Source organism: Platichthys flesus, chromosome 7 (genome assembly GCF_949316205.1).
Source record: "Platichthys flesus chromosome 7, fPlaFle2.1, whole genome shotgun sequence".
Classification (NCBI taxonomy): domain Eukaryota; kingdom Metazoa; phylum Chordata; class Actinopteri; order Pleuronectiformes; family Pleuronectidae; genus Platichthys; species Platichthys flesus.
In genome coordinates, this window is record NC_084951.1 from 6,665,268 (window position 1) to 6,690,883 (window position 25,616).

General features: G+C 41.4%; 1 protein-coding gene across 1 annotated transcript in view; it reads right to left on the reverse strand.

Annotated features, from left to right (window-relative positions):
• The window catches only part of LOC133956924 (plexin-A1-like), a 192,594-nt gene that overhangs the window by 70,649 nt on the left and 96,329 nt on the right, over nt 1-25,616 (reverse strand). The window contains exon 4 of the mRNA XM_062392292.1: nt 2,926-3,057. Within this exon, the coding sequence (XP_062248276.1) occupies nt 2,926-3,057 (132 nt within the window). The remainder of the gene's footprint in view (nt 1-2,925; nt 3,058-25,616) is intronic.

A 25,616-nucleotide genomic window follows, 5' to 3' on the forward strand; every position in this document is an offset into this window, starting at 1 on the left:
TTTGGACATTTTCCGGAGTTCATGTTGGAAAACGGCTTAGCGAACACAGACTCTTGCCAAAACAACTTCATTGACTTAAAAGTTAAAACTGTGCCATCACACAAACTCCCTGTAGTGCGATCGTTTTTTGTTTTTGTTTACTTTCCTGTTCCTGTGTGGATTAAGACAAAAAAACAACATCTTAATAAGTGTGCTGGGAGGCAGATTTGTTGCGGCAAGCTGTTTCCACCTGCTTTCATTCTTTATGCTAAACTAGGTTAATCGCCTGCTGGCTAATGCTTATTTCATATGAGAGTGATATATATTTCTCAAAATGTCGATAAGTTTTAGAGGGGAACAGAAAGACAACACCACTAAACCGTATCATCAGTCAACTCCGAGCAGAGCAGCATTGTGGATTTCACCTGACTTCTCCCTGTCAGAGTCACTGCAGTGACATGCACGGACATGTATTGGACATATCAGTGCTCATCAAAAATAAAACAGTGGCTTGAATAATTGAGACAGACTTTTAGGTGAAGCTAGCAGTCATCTTTAATGCAGGTGACAGGAGTTAAAGGGGAAATGTGCAAATACTCCCATCATGGCCTTACTTCTCAGCATTCTGCATTGTGCTGAGCAGCGGCTGACGCTGCTGGCTGAAAACACACCTGCTCATTGGACATGGGGCCAACGCAGCCACACTGTGTTTTAATTGATGTCATCACTTCAGTCTTACAACCTCTGTTGACACATCAGTATTATTTTTGTTAACATATAGGACGCTGAGGATTTCCCAAATCTCTATTCTCTCTTCCAGACTCCCTCACCTTCTTCGGTTTGGCTAAGACCTGATCTTGCTGTTACATTTTGTAATATGGCTGATCTTGTATTGTGCTCATGATCCAGAAACTCAGCTTTATACCGGTGCATGCTGTGCTTTGAATCGGAACTCATACATATTCCAGAGACTCTAATTCTGTTCATGAAAATGTTAATAATTTTGACATTTACATTCTGATTTCTATGAATACATTATTTTGTGTTTAAGTGTGTGTGCAATTCCTTAATCAGTGTGTGTGTATTTGTGTTGGCAGATTGCCTCGACTTGAATATATATATATATATATATATATATATATATATATATATATGTATCTCCCTGTAGAGTATATTTCAGCTTCTACACTGCTCAATGATGAAAGGGGCCTTATTTCCCTAGTCTTACAACAACACAGGCAATGTCCATTTGTATCAATTACTCTCCACTTCCTCTTCACGCTCATCCAGACACATGGAAGTCAATTATGTCTAATCGCTGGCAAATTACACAGCACTCAAAAAGGGAAGTTACTGTCTACGTGCGGGGGAGTCTCACTGAGGGTTATCACATCATGGTCATGAACCGTTAGGAGAGAGCGAGTCACGCAGGTAAAGGAAGGTGAAGGGAGGAGGCTGAGGAGCAGCTTCTAGACAAACTGTGCTCAGGAGGGGCCCTTGGCTACTGAATATACTTTACTAAACCCTGCGGATGTAGGATTATTTTACAAAAAAAAACAATAGTTTAACTTCCCTCTCACAGTTCTCTCTGGAGTAATAACAAGAACAGGATGTTTTCTGTTTGTGTCTGAGCCACTCCTTCTGAATGATGCACAGCCAGGCCAGCCACAGGTAAAAATGGGATGCAGCCGACTCTTGTGGCTCGGTCAAAATCACTGCTAAATGCAAATGGTAACAATTATCAGTGCTGAAATGAGCCAATATTAGATGTTAATGCCTAGTTACTTCGGAATTGTTTTTACATTAGCCACTAGCATTGTGAGTAATATATGGGCTTTCTTTATCTTCACCTTTTATCCTTGTAAAGCACTTTACAACCAGAGTTTTGAAAGTCACTATATCAATAACATTTTACTTATTTAGGGCCACTGAGACTACTTGTGTTGAGCAACTAATAAAGTTTCAAAAAACAATTGGTGAGGTGGGATTGGCTGGGCCGTACAGGGGGCGGGGCTGAGTTGTGACATCACAAAATTACAAATGTTCTGACAGCAATACTCATATTTTGTGGATTGAGCATTTTGATTCACTTAAGTTGCTGTCGAGCCCCTGAACCTGCTTCAGAATGTTAAAGGGTGTACACTGTGTGTGCCATTAACTACTGTCACATAACTGTGTGAAAAACAATGCTCTTTTCTAGATTGGCTTTTACACCGACACAGGACATTAGATAAAAGTGAATGTTGTAACACAGCTAATAAAACCAGCCAATGGTTTAAATGCTGATTTAATTAAATGCCTTTAAGTAAAATTCATGGTGCTTCCCAATAACAAACAAGCAAACAATCAAAAACCCAAACAAAACTGATTAATTATTTCTCTTGAGCTTGATTCAATGCGTTAAAGCCGTCACACTAAATCTTTCACAGCAATTATTATGCAGAGGTTTTATGTATACTGTAGCCTATCCCTGGTTGAAGGGTGGTGTGGAGCCTGATACACTTAATATTCATGATATTAATTAGCACTTAAGACTGCTAGTGTGTGCATGTGTGTATATGTGTGTGGTTGTGTAATACTGTTAAAATTGCACATGCATGTGGACCATATGTGGTATTGTATGTATGTAATTAGCCTGATAGCTCTCTATATATGAATATATATATATACTTTCGCATGAACTCCTTATGGTGCAACTGGCAGTGTTTTGTTGAGGTGTGTGTGTGTGTGTGTGTGTGTGTGTGTGTGTGTGTGTTTACCACAGACTAAAACCTATCACTAGATCCATCATTAAAAACCACAAAGCAATAAATTACCAAAGAACTTAAGTCATTTTATACTCATGGTCGTCAACTGAGACTGGAAGATACATTATGGGCTGCACTGCTAACCTCACCTGGGTGTCTATCTCTGTTTTTTGAGTGTTTATGAATGTGCTTCTCATACCTGTTTGTCGGTGAGGGTGTATAAGTACTGGTGTTCCGGGCCGAAGAGAAGATCTCTAAGAAGGGGGCTTCCATCGCTCACCACCACATTCTCATACAGCAAGGCAGGTTGGGTAATGGAGTTCACAAGGATCTGGGAGAGGACAGAGGAAAATGGTTATTAGTCAACAATACTATAAACAACAAAACAAAAAAATCACGTACACTTGAATCCTGCCTTTGGTGCTCCCCAGTTAACACACTCATCACGTTTCTCACAGGAACTAGTTTCATCGCAAGAAACATTCAATTGCATAACAACACACAAAAAACTGAATTCACCTCCAAGATCAAACATATTTTGAGAATGTGTTAGAAATATTCTACTGTACAGCTATGAACTGTCAGTATTGAAATATTTTATAAACAGAGCATGGACATCCAATCAGCTAGTGTTAGCTACCCTACAGGTAGAGATAGACTAAATGTCTTGAATTTGACCACCAATTCAGTCAACTCTTAACTGGCAAACACAAAGAATTATGTATCTTTTGTTTGGCTCTTGCCAGTGTTGAGTCTACTGACATTGCACTTTGCAGTTGACTTTCAGGACTCAAGACAGCAAAAGCACCCATGTACAGTTGGGTCCAATTTTGTAAGACCACATAATAAAGTGTTCCCAGACATTAAAGCCCAGGTGTACTTATTTTTTCAAAGTAGAATTAGGAGAAAAGGCATATATCTGTGATGACTCTGAGTCAGCATGGTCATGTTATCTTCAGGAGACGTACAGTGTACAGTAGGTTACTGGACTTGTTTTTCTTGAAGATGTTTCACCTCTCATCCGAAAAGCTTCTTCAACTTCTACTTACAGTTCCTCAGTTTTGAAGAGGCCTTCTGGGTTAGAGGTGAAACATCTTCAAGCAACACAAGTCCAGTGGCCTACACCTCTCTAACTCCTGAAGATAAAATAGGTAACTTTTAAAGAAGCTGCATTTCCAAGAGCAAAATCCAATGTTTCCTAACAATCCTTACAGCTACATCTCAATCCCAGGTCCTCACTTTGACGGTTTAAAGTGGCCCACCTCACCTGTGAATTAGAGTATTGTCAAATATTTTCTGTGCTTTCATTCTATTCACTGTATTTAAAACTACTAACAATCAAGAGCGACAACCAATTCCGGCTGAATCCTTTTAATTCTTGAATCATTCCATCTAATCTTGTGGAGATCTATACCAATGAACACCAGCTACATCTTCAGGATAATTAAGTATTCACATCCATCTTATGTAAAAGCAGCCAATTCCCAATTAATTTGCTGTAACACCTCAAAAAGTTGACTTAAAATGTTGCAGTCAGCTGAAAAACAGCTATTGAAGAGGCAGATTACATTTTCAGAACTTTCATGAGCTTCTCAATGTATGCTGAAACTCACAATCAGACCATTTGGTTGAGGTGCCGGACTGTAGTAGGTGTAAGTGCAGTACACAACTAAATCATGGCTCTTTTGTTTGGTTCTTGCCAGTGTTGAGTCTACTGACAAAATTACAGAGTCATGAGGGTCACTCCCATCATACCAGAAACTAAATCCATTCCTTTCCCTTATACTTCTTTAGCCTGCCTCTTTCTCTTTCTAATTTCCCAGAATTCATCTGCTCATCCATCACCTGCAGCAGTTAAGATTTCTAAAACTTTCTGTTGTCTAGACTCGCTCTGTCATCTCTCTTTTTTTTCCCCATTATAGTCCCAACAGTTGTCCAGGTCATTATCTGCAAAATCACTTCCTGAGTTTCCATAATCTTTCTCTGAACATAAGGTTCACTAACAGACAGGCTGTCATCACTGTGTGTGCTTACGTTGTTAGAGAGAAGGAAGTGGATTCGGTTAAAAGTCAGGTGCCCAGACAATCAGCTCTGAGGCGTTACTAAGCCCAATTCATGCTTCTGCGTCGAAGCTACGCCGTAGGTACGCACGTAGCCTACACACAGTGCCGAGGATTCATAGTTGTACGTGTCTGTGTGTGTGTGTGTGTGTGCGTGTGTGTGTGTGTGTGTGTGTGTGTGTGTGTGTGTGTGTGTGTGTGTGTGTGTGTGTGTGAGTCGAGCTGCAACTGTTAGCAGTTGAGTGTCTTCCAGTTTCTGGTCCATTCTCTAGCATCTCTCTTAACTTGAAAACAATGGCGAGTGTTATTAAGCAGATAGTGTTGGAGTTGGAGCTGATGGATGTGGAAGAGCAATTACTTTTTGTTATAGAACTGCAATAAAGAAAAGAAAGACATTGTCCGTGTTTGTTTCTTCAAATCAATTAAAAAATGATGGCAAGTCTAACGGAAATGTCATGCTATCAAGCAGACTCACAGTCTCAATGCATAGTTACACTTTAGGGAGGTGCATGTCAGGATACAGCTCATGGCTCTGCATAGGGCACAGACGTATGCATAAGCTATGGCGTAGCTTCAATGCAGAAGTTTAGGGCTTAAGTAGGACACATAGTACGGAACGTAGAGATGTTACACCAAATGCTCAATGTGAATATGTTTATTGTGGAAATAGAGGACAAGCAGCAGGTTTGGCTGGAATGTGATACAAGGCAAATCTGATGTTGCACATCTCATGGTGTCTTTTAGACAACAAAAGTGTGTGTGAAGGGGGTGGGCACAGGTTGTAACTGTCAAAAGATAATTTGTTTTAGCTGACCCTTGTGCCACTGCACCCACACAGGCACGCACACAAACTTTAGAGGTGAATTGAGTGTGACCTTTAGTAATTCCTGTTACTTCAACCGCTCTCTGAAAGACACACAAACAAAACAAAAAAACCTACAAAACATTCTAAAACTGCAACATGCCCGAGGCCTTCGAACCACTTGTGATGAGTGAAGGAGGGAGCAGGGAGCATACTTTGCCCTACAGCTCGGGGCAGAGGGCAGTTGGAGTGGGTTTCAGGTCAGCTGGCACAGAGGGGGGGACTACAGACCGGAGCAGGTGACTATAGATTCTCAGCTGTTCCAGTCGCCTGCAGGTTTCTGTTCTACTTCTGCGACCTCTGCACTCTGTAAGTTACTCTGTCCAAACACAGTCCTCAATGAGGAAGTGGCAGCACTCAAGGGTGAGATAGTTTGTTTAACCCGACAACAATCAACTGTTTTTATTTGCTTTCCATAGAATTCACACTAAAATGAAGCGGACCGCGTAATCACATCTAGTGGACAACTTTGTTTAGCTATTATTAAGCATAGCGTTATATTCCAAGAGTGTGAGATAAATGTCATCTGTTTACCCAGCTGGAATAACCTGCAGGGACCAGCTCCATAAATTCCACATGTTCCCTCTTTGTAGTCTGTGCTCACTAAATTCAAAGCCGTAAAAGTGAAAAAAGGGGCGACACAGGGGCATCGGGCTGTTTTTTTTTTTATGTTTCCATTTGTCCAGTTTCTCACTTTCTGGAACTTATTAGCAAAGAGCCCCGGCTATAAGATGAAAGAGGCTCCGGTCCAAAAGCACTGTCTGCCAGCTTTAAAAGGTTCTTATTAAAAATGCTTTCATAACTGCTCCCAGGATGATTATCAGATGAAAAAAGGCCCATAAAGGTTCCCACTTTGAAGTTACTGACAGCTGACGAGTCATTAAAACAGACTGTTCTTCATTAGTTTACCTTTTTGTAGTATGCATATTGTTATCGTGCTCAGCAGTACCGCTCTCTGATAGTGCGCTAAACATTCAACGATGCTCTTGCATTCAAATTATAACTCAATTAGTTTCAAAACACAAGATTTCTATGAGATGAAACAGGGACCAAATTTGTCAGTTTAAAGCAGTGATGCGGTACTCTATCAATATTCAGGGGAACTTTTCCAGGATGATATACAGAGGAAGCGGGGGGAGGTCTTTCTTGAGGAGAGCGGAAAAGACACATATCATGTCTTCAACCTTTCATGTGATCCATTTCGACTAACGCAACTCTACGGATATGATACTGTGAGGAAAGTTAGTATTTAGATGAAAGTTAAAGGTTACTCCTTCTGATGAGTTTGTAACCCACGCTCTGACCTTGGAGTCCCCTCCCATCTTAACCATCATGTTTGCCACCTCCTCAGCCTCCCTCCCGCCACCAGACCTAACTGTCTCCTCTATCCTCCTGGGACAAAGCTCATTACCAAACCAACGCTGAAATGACTGAGGACACTGTAACCTTTGCAAATGCTGAAGTCAACAGGTGCACTCAGAAATGCAGACCTTGCTACACAACATTTAGACTTAGCTATAAGTGTATTAAGTATTAAAATGTGACAATTGGTTCTCAAGATACAGAACTGTTTCATTACATTTCAAAACAGCTGATATGAGCGTTTTCCATTTGACATTCCTTCAAATACGATGAAGATGATCAGAGCAGGCATGAGAGGAAAGCTTTGTGTGTGTGTGTACGTGTGTGTGTCTACTGGAAGAAGATGATGGGAAATGCATGAGAAGACAATGTCAAATTCTCCATCCATCCACACTGAAATTCTCCCTATGAGTTTCTCTGTTGTATCACAATGTGACTAAAAGTGTTTTTAATCATCACTTTTTAAAGTAGAGTTGGGCCAAGAAAGGTTCTCCTGTAAAGAACAATATAATTGTAATGCCAACCCCAGGAGCACACAGAGCTTTATATTTAATCAAATATTAAATATATACCTATATACAACTTCCTAATAAACCAGACTTTACACCTGGAGCACCGGCAACAACAAAGATAGATCATTTCAGTCTAAAGGAGAAATAGGACCAAGTTTTGAACATGAAATTGACTGAATCACTTTTGCAGTAAACAATTATACAACCAACTATATCAGCATTGCTTAGGAGTTGTTGTTCTAGTCACTGGATGAATGGATGTCCAGTGTTCTCCCAATTTTAGAGGGAAATATATCTGTCTCTTCAAAGTTACAAGTTATGTTACAGGTTAGAAAAACAAAACAGGATTATTATTATGGAGCACAAAGGGAACTTCAAGCATGAACTGGGCCCAAGATACTGTCAAAAGTTGTTGATGATGATGATGATGATGATGATGATGGAGACGGATGAAGCTGGAGGAAGGTGAGCTTTGCAGTTCAACACCAATAGGAATGCTGAGTGTGAGGGCAAGCAATAGTGAGTGTGTAGCGGTGGACAAAGAAATGAAAGTGAACAAAGCTGAGTAATGAGGTTTTGCTGCTGCAGTGATTAATACCATTCAGGGTTCAAACACTGGTCACACCTTTGGGTCTAGTAGACTGGAAAGACTTCACCTGCTTACATTATTTCTTCTTTTCTTTTCTCTGAACCACCTTTCATGTTGTTTAAACTTTCTTTCAATCTTCTTCCTTGTTTTTTACATTGGATGTGTTTGACTTCTCTTCTCTCCTCACTCGCTTTCTTATGCCTTTTACTTCAGGTATTGATTCGTTCTTTGCCACATGGTGCGTTGCTTTTTTTGTTTCATTCACTCAGTTATCCACTTGTATCTTAATCCTTTTTGTTCTCCCTAACCTGTATTCCATTCATTTCCTTCTTTCCTTCCATTTGCTTCTTCACTTTATATTATTCCCCAATATATCTTCTCTGTCTCCCCCTTTCTTCCCTCTCACTTCCCCTTGTTCTTCCAGCTCCCCACAGACACAGACGTCCTTTACCTACCATATGTGTGTGTGTGTGTGTGTGTGTGTGTCTGTGCGTGTGTGTCCAGAAACAGCAGTGCCCTGTCCAACCTCAGCTGTTAAACATCTAGTTAATTACACGCCTGGACAAAAGCAGAGGAGAGAAAAGAGGATGAGGGGAGGATGCAGAGAGGATAAAAGAGGGGGAGATTGGAGCAGCTTGTTAACCTTGTTAGCATTTCTCAGTGAGACCGATGTTACAGATGTCCGGTGAGGCCGAGTAATGAACCAGTGTCCTCAATGTTCAAGTAGCTCTTTGATGACGGAGGGAACAGAGGGAGGGAAAGGGCATTTCCTTAATGAAATCTACAGAAGAGTGTGTGTGTGCAGGGGTGCTGGTGAATGAGTGTGTGTTAACAGCTCCTCACTGCATTTATGATCCCTAATGAAATTGATTTTAGGTTCATGGGTCTGCGAGCACACACACACACACATTTGTGCTTCTATCTTAGTGAGGACACTCATTGACATAATACATTCCCTTAGCCCCGTAACCTTAACCATCCAAACAAAATGGCTAACCCTAACCTAAAACTATCTTCCATAAAGTTGTTAGCGTGTGTGCAGACAGTCAGACCTCATAGTTTATAGCTTCAGCTGCGGGCACACTCCCAAGTGGCATGTGGCAATGTGACTCTCTCTCACGCTTTCACTCTTGAGTCTGTACCTGTCACTCTGAATCTGTTGTAAAAGCAACATTCACCTGCATGCACCACTGTTACTGCCATAGATTGAAGGAATACTACGGGTAAGGCTGCAGAGAAAGTGACAGAAAATGCTAGTCTGGCCTGTTTATTTTGATCCACACAACAATTAATGGGTTATTTCCTGTCCCATACAAGTATTTTGTTATTTGTAATCCTGCTAACTACCACACAAACAAACCAAATAAAAACACAACCGCCGCTAAGAAAAATAGATAATGATGTGTGAGAGTGTGTTAGATCGTCCTGGGGTTGGATTTAAAATGTAGTCGTCTCAGTGTGTGTGTGTATGCAAGGGTGGGTGTGTGTGACCCTAAGTGGAGGGCGTCCAAAGTATCACAGCACACCTGCTGACTTCACAGTCTACAGCTCTCTCTCTAACAAATACACACACACGCACGCGACCCACATCTGCGAGACAGGTTACTTGGAGTGAAATTAATCATCGTTCTTTTGTCGCACCACTGCTCTCACAACAGGAGGCTGGCCCCAGGTGACACACACACACACACACACACACACACACACAAACACACACACACACAAACACACACAGAAGGAATGACAGGCAGACAGCTGGTCGGTGACAGCATGCCACTATAAAGCTGTTTTCCTACCAGCTAACAATAGTTGGCTCTGGCTAAAGGAGAACAACACTGCCAAGGTGCGGTCAATGAAAAGTGCAGTACACTCACAATGTTAGTCTGATTGAACGTGTATTTGTCCTCAGTATCCACACACAACCAGTTTCCATAGCAGCAGCAATCCAGTGATGAGATCAGAATTACGCCAATTCTGTCGTCTAGAGTTGACCCCTGCTGAGATGAACTTCCAAGTGATCACACGTGTCGATCAACTGTGGTCAGATGAGAATGCTTTGAGGTCAAACACACTTCCTAGAACACATACAATAAAGGGAGCATTTGTTGCTTGTGCATTAGCTTCAGCAACACATGAAGATGATAAGCTCTGGTTGCTTTCCAACTCACATGAGTTTCAGAAAAGCCAAATCCAAGCTTAGTGTGAATTTCAAAAAGTAACATTGGCTTTTCCACTCTTGTGCAACTTTCAGTTTTCATCTTGATGCATTGCAAGAACCTTTCATTATTGTTGTCCTATATTTTAGAAGTGGCCCAAAAGTGACTGAATTGTTTTCTCCCATCACGACAGACTCTTTGCAAAAAAAGCAAAACATAAAAATGACACTTTCAGTCTGGGTGTGAGACGGAGTTAACACTCAAACACACAGTGACGTGAGAAAAGAAAGTACATTAACGTAAATAAGGTGCCTTGTCAAATTAGTTTATTTATTCGGCTCTCATTGTCTAATCCATGTCTAATAATGTATCAAACTACAAAAGCCAGACCCAAGTTATGATGGAAAAATGTTTTCACTGTTTCGGAGCGGCTGACATGTTAGTTCCCCAGTAGTTGTTGTTTTGAGCAGCAGTGAACCATTTTCATTTTCCTGCTGCCCGGACGTGCCAAAATGTGACAGGAGTGGCTGAAGCTGCAAGAGCAATTAGATGCGCTCACATTGAAAATTCTCCACGGTATAACTTGACAACAGCTTGCATTATACTGATGTTATTTTTTCTTCTCTCGACCCCTGGCGTGCATTATTAGCACTATTAACATCAACTGCCCCCACACAACTTCCTTTACCAGGCTGGAATATGTACCCTTCTTGTCAGATAGTAAGACAGAACACTGTACTTTTTTTCCAGTGTCGGTCTGGGCCAAGCAGAAACAGTTACATGTGTGTTGTGAGCAAGCGTTTGCAGTCGTAAGGCCTCTTTAATCTTTCACAAACCTTCTTCCAGTAGACACAGACACGTACACACACACACAAAGCTTTCCTCTCATGCCTGCTCTGATCGTAACCACAAGCTGTAACCACTCCCTGGAAAGATCGCATGCTTCGTTCCTCATCCTCTCTGTCGTCTTTGCTTCTTTACCCCTCATCTCTTTCATACCCCTCTCAGCTTTCTCTTTTTTCTTGTCTGTCCCTATTGTTCACTTCATCGCCCTTATTCTCTTCCTCCCACACTTCCATCCTTCTCAACTCTCAATGCATTATTCTGCTGCGATCTCTGTGTTGCAAAAAATGGCCGTCATTCTAAATTATTTAGCCTGATAGTTAAGAAGGCTGCACACTAGAGGATAATCGGGCCCATTTTAGACCCTAATTGCCCCTTCCCACAATTGTATTGGTGTGAGGGGTTTCAAAAATGTATCTAAATTGTAGAAAAACACCATTATATTGAGCTGATACAAAAAGTTGTTTAGTCCAACCCCCATAAAAAACTGGAGAAAAAGAATCCTGTAAGTTTCTGTGAGATAACGAGAGTCTGGAATCTCTACTATAAAATAAAATCTTAAAAACAGCAAATGTGTGCGTTCTGATGATTATACGATTACAAATTGGTTAAATCTGTCATTATGTCTGTTTTTAGGATCAAGTTGAAAATCCTCTAGTGTGCAGCAGCCTTTACTCCTTTTAAAAGAAATGCTCTACCAGTGGGGGTCCACTAAGGAGCCCTTCGTTCAATGCTGTCTCACTCACAGTCACAAGTGTCATTGTGCTGAAACAAGGAAGAATAATGACGATGACTCAGGTGATATACAAAATTGAGAATCTTGAACTGAGCTGATGTACTTTGACACTGAGTGGCGGTTTCGGATGAGATGAAATGACATGTTGAGGTACTTTTTGTGAACTTCCTCCTCCCTCTGCTCCTTCTGTCCCTTTGTGCCATGCCACCCCTGAGAATGCTGCTGACATAACTAGGTCTGCCTGTGTGCTGAAACAACAGGTCGGCGCTCTTCCCAGAGGCACATCCTGCAGGTTGAGGCCACCGTGAATCTAACGACATCCACACACATCAGCAGAATGGATTGTAATGGTGCAGTTGCTGGTTTGAAAATCTTGGATCACCTTAGGAAATGTTGGTGAGGAAGGAAGATTATTGTGAGCGGGTTCCAGACTGGGTGTATGTGTGCACATCTTTGAATTGTAAATCATACAGTGTGTGTAGAATATATGTTTTCTGTAATATTTCCCTGCTGAGAATGGTTCAGATACATACACCCCTTAAAAAACACTCCTAAGCGGCAGTCTTTTTCCTGCTTAAATGAGCATGAGCAAGATGGTCATGGTTTCACTGCACATCAGAGCACATTTGACCTCCATGTGGAGGACAATTATAAAAAAAGGAAAGAGTGCTAGGTGGTAAACATATTTATTCAGTAACAGTTTTCTGTTCCGCAGTTTGGGACGTGTGAAGTCTGTGTCCTTCACTTTGGAAAGGGGACTGGGTGCTGGGGCTATAAGTTAGATGTTAATGAGCAGTGAAAAGCTCAGATGGCTTGGTCGGCTGCTCTTTGAACCAACATCTCAGCTTCATTGTACAAATATGAAATAAATAAGATGAGACATGTGAGTATGGCAGGTTTGGGGTTGTTGGAGGCCTATTCAAGGAAACTAATAGGATGAGTAATGACAAGTCATGTAACAAACGACTTCTACTGTTGTATACTTAGTAGACAAATGTGAATGAATCGTAGGTGATGACAGTGTTGTAATCTTTCAACTCACTAAAAATCCCTGGGACAACGTTGGGGTGAATAAAGACACATCTCACTGGGAGGACATCCTTACACCATCCTCTACCCACAGGGGCGCCCCAGGGCTCTGTTCATTTGTGCCGACACGGTCACATCCGAAACATCTGTAGTGGTATTTGATAACACAAATGACTCGTGATTATTTGACTCGTGATTATTTACATATAGAGCGAAGAAGTGAGTTCCAGTAACAGGAGAAATTTCTAGGATGCATTTGAATACCAGGCCCGACAGGGCCGTACCGTACTGAGGCTTTAAAGCTGTCCCCAAGTTGTTGGTCACTCTGGATTACAGTGCCTGCCTACGGATTAGACTTCAACAATTCAATTTCCGGAGATGCTATAGCACAAAATGATTGCCAATTAAAAAGTAGATATCCACCCGACTATGTGAACCTTCATTTGGCAGTGCTGTGTCAAATAGTCATTCTGAAGACTACTTGCAAGGATTTTTCTTGGTAACAATTATAGAGTAGCAGTAATATTTGTGACACTGCTGCAGTGGTGGCCGTGCTCTCATAGCTCATTAGTATTATTTTAACAGAGCAGAAGAGTCTTAATTTGACAACATCTGTCATCGGGAAAATGCTCCGTTAAATGCAAAGAGGCTTCACTCTGCCAGCAGAAGTACTGTTGTGATAAAGCAGCAGGACTGTGGTGGCACGTCCCTGTAATATGGAGGTTTTCAGTGTCTTTAGTGTGTGTGGCCCCTCAGTGTTTCTCCATGCTTGGGGATGCCCCTAACATGTCACCCTGACGATGTCAAGGTCAACGGAGAGAGACCAATGCGAACGCAGGATGCATTCCTGCACCAGAAATATATCCGTTGGCCCTGAGCTATTGCTTTCAAACTCCAAACATAATAGTTTTATCTCGACAGCTCTGAGATGAGGATAACTGAGGACAAATCTTCATCTCTCCAGCTTTATCAGCGATGTGTGTGTGCGTGTGTGCATGTTTGTGAGTCTGTATTTGCATCTGCACAACGTTCACTTCCCTTGCAATATCTGATTTGGCACCACTGTTCCTCTCACTCGCTCCTCAGAGCTTTGGAAACAATTGGCATTTCTCTTTTGTTTCTCTCCCTCTCTCTCTCTCCATCTGTCCCTCTCTCATCCCACTCTCGCTTCAACTTGTCACACTCTCTCTCTTTTGCGGTCTCTCCCTTGATGTAACAGCCCAGCTGACACACATGGGCAGCCAAGCAGATTCCACTTCTGTACAGCGCAGCCCAGGAGCCTCCGTAGATGTGAGAGTGAGTGTGTGTGTGTGTGTGTGTGTGTTTGTGTGTATATGTGTGTGTTGCCCTGTAGTGAGGAGTGAAACTACTGCTAAACTAGCTCAATTTGTCAAGTGCAGAGAGGTGTGGGCCTTGAGGACCACCGCTCCGCTGTCTTCGGGTTAAACAGAGGAGTATGGATTTAAAGGTAAAGAAAGGAAAGGAATTTCAAGGATAAGATTTCAGTACATGACACACACACACACACACACACACACACAAATTGCCTTAACAATAACCTGCCCAACCATAATCCAAACCTTAACCTCAATCTCGGAGCCCATAGTCAATCATGTAGCAATAAGATGTTGGGACATCCATTGTACAAAGCAGAAACCCAGGCCAAGACTCCATCTTTTGTTCTGTGTACATCATTTACAGCCTGACTAGTTTCTTTTATCATTTCAATTGAGCATTTCTCCACACACATTATAACACAATGCACAATATGTTTATATCAAGCCTTAACCTAAACCTAACTTTAATCTAAATCTAACATTTAACCATGTCTTCACCTTAACATTTGATGAATTAGGTAATGGGAATAAGCGTATGGAAGTCAAAACAATGTGACTGCATAAACAGATTAAGGTCCCCACAACATTAGTTATACCTACACCACAAACACACACACACACACTCACGCCTCTGTTCTTTCAGATCAGCCTGACTACAGCAAACAATAGGAGGGAAGGATACTTCATCATTGCCACTCTAGGGGTGTGTGTGTGTGTGTGTGTGTTGACTTTGACAAAAAGTGGTCAAGACCCCAATGTTGACTGAGTATTTCATGTGTTTGTGTGTGTACACATAAACAACGGGCTGGCCCCACCTCGAGAAGGAGACACTCATTACTAAAGGCGTAGTGAGTATAAATATCATCTGATGGCCCGTATGAACTAAATAAAGAAAACAATGTCACGGTGCGGTCACAGGGTGAATGAATACTGAACGAATGATAAATGTCTCCCTCTTTCTTTCTCTTTGCTCCCCTCCTCTGGCATGCTTCAAAGGCAACAAGCTTCAAAGGCAACAAGCTTTACACACACAAACATACACAGTCTGGCAACATGCAACTTCCAAACAATCTCACATGTGCACACACACTTACACACAAATCCATTAACAGCCACAGCTTAAGCAATAAGTGAGCTCAGGTTAAGAGTGAGTGATAAACCTCAGGGAGCGTGTGTTTGGGTGTGTGTTGGTAGTTCAGTTTGATATTTGTTTTACTCCAATTTGTTTGTGAGGTGATAGTACATTATGGAAAACCAATTAAAAGAAGAGAGGAGTTGTGAATTATTAATATTTGCTGGGGAGATAATAATAAAAGCAAATGTGCTTTTTTCCCCCATTCATTAATCTCCATCTGACAATGTAGCTTTCACACTAAGTAGGGACGAGAGGCCTTTTTTTCCGGTTCTTCTTTTCGACCCTTCCTACTCTTTCTCCTTTTCTCACCCCTCTATTCACTGTTACTATGGATACAAAATCATCGAAGTTACATCAGTTGACTTTTGAATTACATACAACTTTGAAAACCCAGAAGTAATAAAAAAACACACACACACACACAAACAGACACAGACACACACACACACACAGAGATGCAGCGATTATTTCTGCTGTCACTGTTAGAATTGCCTCAGTGCGACTTCAAAGACGTGTTAGTAGAGATTGAAGCAGCCTATAAGTTTGTTCTGCGTAAACCTGACACCAGGGTTCATTGAGGTAAATACCTGCCATCCGTCTTTTATGTCATTTCACTTTTTTTTTAACTTGCTACATTTGGAACATTTCATAATCATATGAAAGGGCCAACAGCCCTGTCCATGATCCAAAGTGTAGGAAGTCATCCAAAATGTAATGTCAAAGAAAGTGCAATATATAAAATTTAGGGAGTTTAATGCAATCATAAAGTAATACTGATATAACAATGCAAATGGTCTGATGCTGACCTGTTTCATTTACTCACATGAAATGTCCTGGATATATATGGGACCCTATCAATATTGGGGGACTAGAAAGAAACATATTAAAACAAGGATGCAGAGCAGAGGCAGGTTTTTATGGAGGACCATACATGACATAAGTAAAAATAAATAAATAAATAAATGTATAAATAAATACAGAAATAAATAAATAAATGAATAAATAAAAATGGAAATAAATAAATAAATACAGAAATAAATAAATAAATATGTTAATACCAAAAGAAATGTCAAAAGAAATGTCTTAAATATATTTTAACATTTATTTTTTCCCTGATACATTTCCTTTGCATTTGCAGTGTCCTTATGCTAATGAGAAAGGCGGGCCTAACCGCAGTCTCATGCAGGATTGGTCACAGGAGTGTAATGATCCAGCCCTACTACTTCTGCCTTTCAATGCTGGTGTCCAGTAGCTGTTTGCAGCGTTGAGCCAGTTCACACTTAAAATGAACTAGTTCAAGTTCAGAGGGTTAGTTAAGGTTATTTTTTATTGGGATGATTTAGCTGTCAGTAGTCCTGACTGTGAGCGTCACGTCTCGTGTTCTACTGAGCACAATGAGCGAGCCGAGAGGAGGAGGAGGAAACAGAAACTCCAGCTCGGTACAAACCACCTCCAGCCTCTGCTCTGATCATGAAGCCGCTGATCTCTGAGCAGATGTGACCAGAGAAGCTCTGTGTTTTCACTGTTTCCACTGTTCCACAGAGTCACTAACTGGCTGTTTCACGGTGAAGAGCTCAATCTCAGTCACTGCCCGTGTCTCTGAGCGAGTGTGTGACGGAGCGCAGGGGCTGTGTGTGTGTAGCTCAGTTGAACAATCCTGCTCGAGACTGAGGTTAGGCCCGCCTTTCTCATTAGCATAAGGACACTGAAATCGAAAAATAAAAGTTAGAATAAATGTGGAAATAAATAAATAAATATGGAAATAAATGCAGAATTAAATAAATCAATGTCTTAAACTTATTTCCACATTTATTTATTTATTTCCACTTTTATTCCAACTTTTATTTATTTCCACATTTATTTATTTCCACATTTCAGTGTCCTTATGCTAATGAGAAAGGCGGGCCTAACCTCAGTCTCGAGCAGGATTGGTCAACTGAGCTACACACACACACACACACAGCCCCTGCGCTCAGCCACACACTCGCTCAGAGACACGGGCAGTGACTTAGATTGAGCTCTTCACCGTGAAACAGCCAGTTAGTGACTCTGTGGAACAGTGGAAACAGTGAAAACACAGAGCTTCTCTGGTCACATCTGCTCAGAGATCAGCGGCTTCATGTTCAGAGCAGAGGCTGCAGGTGGTTTGTACCGAGCTGGAGTTTCTCCTTCCTCCTCTCGGCTCGCTCCTTGTGCTCATTACAACACGAGACGTGTCGCTCACAGTCAGGACTACTGACACCTAAATCATCCCAATAAAAAATAACCTTAACTAACCCTCTGAACTTGAACTAGTTCATTTTAAGTGTGAACTGGCTCAACGTCCCAAACAGCTACTGGACACCAGCATTGAAAGGCAGAAGTAGTAGGGCTGGATCATTACACTCCTGTGACCAATCCTGCATGAGACTGCGGTTAGGCCCGCCTTTCTCATTAGCATAAGGACACTGCAAATGCAAAGGAAATGTATCAGGGAAAAAATAAATGTTAAAATATATTTAAGACATTTCTTTTGACATTTCTTTTGGTATTAACATATTTATTTATTTATTTCTGTATTTATTTATTTATTTCCATTTTTATTTATTCATTTATTTATTTATTTCTGTATTTATTTATACATTTATTTATTTATTTATTTTTACTTATGTCATGTATGGTCCTCCATAGGTTTTGAGAATTCATTTATAAATTATATTATGAATGTCAACCATTGAATGCAATATGGACAACACCACTGTTCTCAGAGGAGCCAGCACCACTACCTGGTTGCTGAATCCTGTAAAATACATTTCTTCTCAGAGATGGTTTCTGCCGTTTCAGGTGTTTCTTATAACACATCAATGTTCAAATGTGTTGTTTTTTTCTGGTAAGTTGTTATTTGATGCTATATAAATGGGGTGAAATGTCACGATTGAAAGCTGAGACTGACTCGCGATAGGTCGAATGTGTGTATTGACGGAACCTATCCTGCAGCGCCATCCACCAATCACTGCCGCACAGACTTGTGACTCAAAATGCACAAGATGGCAGTGTTTGTATCCGGGATATTTCGGTTTCATTTCTGGATATTGGGTGGAATGGCAATGCATCGTCCATTCATATAGTCCAGGGATGACACGCCAGTCTTGCTGCACATGGAGATAACTTGCATAAGGCTCGTATGCTATGTCCGGGGTGGCTGTGCTCTGTGACACTCACAGGGTTTCATTGTTCTCCGCACATCCTCTCTCTCTCCTCGTTTTCCCTGCTCTCTTGTCCTGGGAGCAGGCAGAGCAGTGGACAGTCAGATTAATGACCCCGGCCTCTAACGCACTCTGTCTTCCTCTTTATGTCTGTCTGCTGCCGTATAGCGCCTCACAGCTGCACTGGGACGAGACACACGAGGAGAGCGCTTGCAAAGAGGGCGCAGCGATCATATTTGCGGTCTGCCTCTTCCGCGCCGTCATTCATCTCCACTCATGCATATTTGTCGCAGCTGCTGACACAAAAAATAAGAGACACTTCCTTCGGAGAACACAGAGAAAGTTACACCGGTAGAGAAGCTTAAGTGCATTACTGCGAGTGGGAAATATAAATGGGCATGTAGTCGCTGATACATGCACGCCTTTCATATGTCTCGTGCATCTGTCAGTATTCGTGTCTGCTTATGTGTGTGTCTGTCGCCCTGCTCAGTTGTGTAATTACAAAGGAGAGACGATAAGCCCGTTCTTTCCCTCTCCTGCGGGAGCTCACAGCTAATTATAGAGCCAGCCGAGCTTCAAATTGCCATTTAAAACAGCCATACGGCGGGAGACAATAACACACTCCCCTGGTGCTGTCACCGCTGTGTAGTAAGTGTGTCTGCATAGAGGTATCACACTCGAAGAGATCGCAATAGAAGCAGCGGTAGTGGAGAGGAAAGAAGTATCCTGGAACCCTGTTAACAAAAAAATGACTGGTCCCGGAACAGGAGGCCATTTCTTAGAAGCTTAAGTGTCTGTGCATTCCAATGAGTAGACAGCTTTAGCCACGGAAGAATTTGCTGACGTGAGGGGATAATGGGTGGCCCAAGTTCTCACATTAACACCAATTAACAGGTAACTTTGTTTCTAAAGTTCATATTGATTTATTTTATTAAACTAATGCCAGCACGCAGTTTTAACCCTTCTATAACCAAACACAGAGTGTACAGTGCTCCACCCAAAGAAACCCTCAGTCACTCAGCTGAAGAAAATCTGCAGAGACAAATCTCAACCTTTGAGGCAAGTTGGAAAACAAAAGGCGGGATGAAAACAAACGCAAGAGGGAGGAGAGAGGAGGAAACAAGAAAGATGCTGAGAGTTGTGGGCAGGATGAGAGAGAAAGATGAGGGCAGAGATAAGAGGGAATGAAGAGAAAAGAAAAGTGAGGAAAACTAGAGAAAGGACAAGGAGGGATTTTGTGGTATGCGGTGGAATGTGCTTTGAGGGAACGAACAGCACCAACACACACACAGACACACACACACAGACACACACACACAAATGAAAGTCTTTCTCTGCCTGTAGCCGTCCTCTATACACACAGGAAACCTCAGCAATCTTTTTCTCACTACTTCTCTCTGCCTTTCGCACATTTTGACACACTAATCGCACAAAAATAAAGAGACCTTGCAAAAAGACATTCATTTCTTCTAAACCATTGTATAGAATGCTGTCACTTGTGAACATATTGTAATTCTCCACTCATGCATAAAAACATAGCTTTGCTCCCAGAGAGACAGTGTATCCATATGTGTGTGTGTGTGTGTGTGTGTGTGCAGATCCTCTTCGTTTCTTTCCTGACAATACTCCCTTGAGCGTACATGGGTCGTAACTCATCTGCCAATTAATTAACAACATGGTCGTGTGTGTGTGTGTGTGTGTGTGTGTGTGTGTGAGTGAGAGATAGAGTTACAGTCCATCAATGAAATGAGTGTAAGAGGAGCTGTAACCAGACACGTGTCCTATCTGTAACTAACACCAGGTTACATACAGCATGATATTAGTCGCACTTACATTAGATCTGCCCTCCCTCACTGTAGAGCCAGCAGCAGCACGCTGTCAGGGCCTCACCACCAGACCTGGGCCACCAGAGCCTGCTCCAGAGCTGCCCCCTCCCCCTGGGACTCGTCCTGAACAAATCAGAGTCTGCACTGAAATGTCCACCTTAAAAACCTTTTAATGTTTGATTATGATGTGTATTTTATATTTAGAGCTATTTGGTTTTTATCAGTTTTTTTTTTGTGTGTTCCATGTATTATTATTATTATAATAATTATAATTTGTATCATTAATCCAACAGGATCACTGGCTGTGCTCAGTAAGGTCAATCAAGTCTATAAACCGTTATGTACAATTAGAGGAAATTAGGCTTTTCAGACATTTTCAAAGTGGTATTAATAAATTATATAACAATATTGTGTGATGGTTCAAATTTCTAAAGGGGGGGGGGGTATGAATGTCTATCCCAGCTGACATGGCAATGCCTCATATAGTTGTTGAGAGATGACACTAAAATCTATACGCTTAAAACATCATGGGGGCGCTAGATGGTAAAGGTCAGGAGATCACCCAAGTCACGTAGCTCCGTACAATTTTTTTGGACAATCGCCAATAATCTGCTGGCCTACACAAGGTGGACTGGCCACCTTACAGACTGACGGTGTCATTCATAAAGCTGTGATGCTAAAGTGGCTACAATTCAGTTATAAATCCAGCCCCGCTGCACTAGGTCTTTGTTGGGCTGGGTGCTAGCAAACATTAGGTTTCAGCACATGAACACTGCTTGTTTCATGAGAGTCACAGACACGCAACCAACCCAGTGCACATGCCGAGTGTTTCCCATGACTGGTAATCTCGTTGTACTACCAGGCAGCGACACATCCACACCCACACACACACACACACACACACACATCCACACAACCACAATTCAGCACCCTGAGCTTTTTGACTTGCCACCCGCAGGTTTGAAAGGTTATTTATTCTGTTAAATCCACTAACAACTCATACAGTTTTCAACTTGAGCCGAAACAGATGTTTTATGGAGCCAAACAACAAACAGGACTGTAGTGTAAACCACACTAAACCCAAATTACCTTTTTATGTGCACAGAATAGCGTTAACTAAACTTTAACAACACGCCCAAGATGATAAAAATCTTTATGATGTGAATTCGTTCTGAACACTGGAGTGAGTCGCATCAAACTGGAGCAAGTGATTGGAGGATGGATTTGTTCAGGGGCAAAATATGTATCAGGGTTTTTGCACAAATGTAATTGATTTTTGTTTATACTGCTGCCTTGCCCCCGAGGGTCACACAATAGTTTACTCACCTTTTTATTTACCACGGAGTCATTGCAGATAATGCCTGGCTGTAAACTACAGCTCCTGCAGGCGGGCTCCACGTGACTGGAGGCTATGAAAGGCTTCATCCTCCCCATTATTGCTGTATAGCTGTATTTATGAATATGGGGTTTTGCTTCTGCACCCAGCTCATTTCACAGCTGGTGGTACGGCTAAAGCTTGCATTCCATAAACCGCCTCCCAGCGCACACCCATTACAAAAACCAAACACACCCCCAGGCAAAGATTTGAATATCATTTCAAACAGAAGCAAATGCAGGTTTTTCTCATTTCCAGTTTTCTTTCCCTACAAAATGTATCTTTATTTCTTCTCGTCACTTTTTCTCCCTGGTTTATGTGACCTTGATGGCAACTTGGTGCCCATTCTACATCAGGCAGTCCAACAAATATCATTTGCATGAATCACTCAAAAACATAACTTTTTCTCTCATGGTGTTCACAGAATTATAGACCGACCCCCATAATGAAAGAATAACGTTTATTCTTCTGCATATAACTGCCCGTGTATTTTATCATTTTGTATTATGTACGGCGGCTTTACAATATGCTCATTCGCTCTTCCCTCAGTGCAGTTAAATGTGTCCATAACATCATTCATAGGCGGAAATCCCAATAAAATAATGTATAAACAGCAATGGTCAAATAGTTAACGAGCTTCAAAGGGATATTTTCATATACAAATTATGGCTGAGCCCTATGAAAATAGTTTACAGTAACATCTGCACGGGGAAAAGGTAGTTAACTTTAATATCAACATTGGAAGGATATTCTTTATTTTTATCTTTCTTGTTTTATCTTAATGTTTATTTTCATCTGTAAAACCTTTGTTTTCCTTCAGAGAGATGACACAGTTATTATGATGTAGGTTGGAGAAGACTAAGTAATAAAGGAGATCATAACAGTGTTAGCAGCACTAATAGCAGAAAGTGCTGCGTTATTAATTCAGAGATGAACGACATGAGCAGGGTTTGAGGGAAGAGAGAAAAAAAGAGAGGGAAGATGAGTGAACAGAAGAAAGAGAATACAAGCGGAGAGGACATTTCGAATTTGATTTTCTCCTCAGGCAGCTCTCTGCAGCTCTAAAACCTTCCACCACCTCCACCACCTCCACCGTGACAGAGCCAGGACGGCGTCTTGAATCTCACCCCGCTGACGGAGCACTATCCCGGGGCTGATCTCCCGTCACGACCCCAGAAGCTCCAGCTCTCCCTGCAGCTGTGGGGTTGTGAATATAAAAGCATCCACTCAAACGTTGGCTGGTGTAGAAGTGACAGCGTCATCATTTGAATGTGACCTAAGGGGTCGGACAGGCTGTATAAGAGAGCCGGGGTGTGCGAAGGCATGAGGGAGCAAACTGTCAACTTGAAATGTGAAGTTGTCAATAGTCATTTGTGTGTTTGTTGGAGGATGTTGTGTGTTCAGGGTGACAACTGTGTTGTGTAAACTCTCACTAATGTTAGGCTGCAATTCGTTGTGTCATTATGACAGATTTAACCTCACTCCCTTTCAAAAGTCAAATTTAGAAACATGTCAAATAATGAAAAAATGATATAACAACGGTGGCATATTGGTAAAAATCCCAACATATTGCAATGCATCCTGGTAACCATGGGGGGAGGGTTGTATCATATCTTGTCAAGTTTTAGGGCTTAATGTAGCTCAAATCTAAAGTGAGTGATTACGAAACACTCAATTAATATAGTTTTCAGGAAAAAAGAGGGGAAAAAATCTAGTGTTTGGGGCGCTTGCAGGACAAACACAATGATCTTTCACTAGGACCAGATTCAATGATTGGCTGGTGTACATGTCTGTCACTGACTGACCTTTCTGCCCATGCTCTCACTGCACAATAACTAGAGGGAATACACAGCTGAAGCAGGTAGGACAGCCAGAAGTCAAGGAAAAGTCGTTGGTTGCATATTTTTAAAGCCTGCTCTTTCTTGCTCTTCCATGATTTCCAACACTGGATTTAAATGAGCATCTAACTGCTAAATGTTATTAGCAGTAGAAAGGAAAATATAACATTTTATATCATTACATAATATGTATCATTTGGTTTCAAGTTCAACAATAATCTTCAAAGAATAATAACAAAACTACTATTATTTACATAATTGGTCAGATTAAACGTTTTTTTTTTCTTTTCCCTCATTTAAGGAAAAGGTTTATTCTGCTAGACAAATTTTTCGAGGTTTATATTGTCAGTTTGCTGTAATATAACGGCCATGTCTTTGTTTTGGCTGGAAATGTGTTTTCATCTGTGGAGGCTTTATGGAATCAGGTGAGGTGAAAGGAGTGAAAGCGTCCACACATCGAGCAGCTTGAGCTGGATTAACGGGTCAAATGCAGGACATTCCGGAGTCTGGAGTTAAATTCTGACCTAATTTCTTTCTTTCTTTCAGTTTCTTTATTTTTCATTAAAAAAAAAAAAACATCATAATACAAACAAAAAACATCATCGTGCTGAAATGTCTTTGTAACTTGCCTCGCTGAGCTTACATCTACATGTTATTGATTGAATAATTCAGTTGCCTGCAATTTTGTGCAACCCTAGGCAGAAACCTTTTACCTACATGTTTTAAAGTTAACTCGGATGGAAAAAAAATTGATATAAAGTTGCATGCACAACAAAATTTAGTTTCAATTCATATACTATAAAATTGGACATGTGCTTGGTTGTTGGACATTAGTTCTTTTTAAGAAAAGTGAGGTGAAGAATGAAGTCTCTTTTCTTGTTTTTATAATTATTACTATTATGTATAGAGAGTGATTACGCAGGGAAAATAACATGTTTGTTGCACTCTGTATGTCTGCATACATACATTAAGTGTGGTTCTCAGGAGTTTGTGTGTATATGTGGTAAGCTTGGGAGGAATGTGGGCATGGGGTGATTCCCTTTCTGCTGTGGGTGGGCCTGTATGTGTGCGCCTGAGTGTGTGCGTGTGTGTGGGTGTATGTGCGTGTGTGTGTGTTGTGCCAGGCAGTAAAAGACACCAATCCAGCTGTAAATGCCCTAATCCCACCATCCTCCTTTCATTTCTTTCTAAGCAAGTCTTTCATTTTTCTGTCTCTTGTTTTGCCTCTTCGCCTGAAAGATTTTCCTTTTGGTCTCGTGAAGACCACATGGTTACACAGAAAACAGTAAAAGTAATATAGAGCGACAAAGAAAGGCAAACAGGTTGAAAGAAAGAAGTGTAGAACATTTTGAGCGCGCAGACATGGGAAGTTTTGCCAAGACAGGAAGTTCAGCGCCAGAAGAAACGAGTGCAGAGACAGAGGGAGGGCAGAAAACAGAGCGAGGAGTGATGGCAATGGCCCAGTGGAAACCATGATGTCATGATTAGTGAGGTGCGACCATCCTGCAGTCACACTGGCACCACATGGACGCCAGCGAAAAGCACACACACAACACACAAAACACACACACACACATAACACACGCACACAAAATCTTTCGGACTCTTTCTCTAAACGATCACAGCTGCTGTAAGAAACAATGCAACCATTGTCACTCTGTACCTCCATCATGGGCATGCAACACACACACACACACACACACATACACACACACACACACAGCAAATCAGCATTTAAACATTCTGGTCTTAAAGTACTGTCGCTGTTGACAGAATCATTTAAAGCTGCCGCAAGCAAAACTGTCTCTGGAAAACTGCAGACATCTTATTTAGTCCACATCATCATATTTTCACCAGTTATGCTTCACTTGAGTTATCATATGAACTTTCACTAAATCCCAGTGATGATGCATTAGTTCTATAGCCACAGAATATTAAGCTGCCACGAACTAGATTGTGATTAATACCAAATGTGGCAGTTTGGAATGTGGTTGTTTCTCAGCCTCATGGGACTGGAAGAACCAGACTGATGCTCGTGACTGATG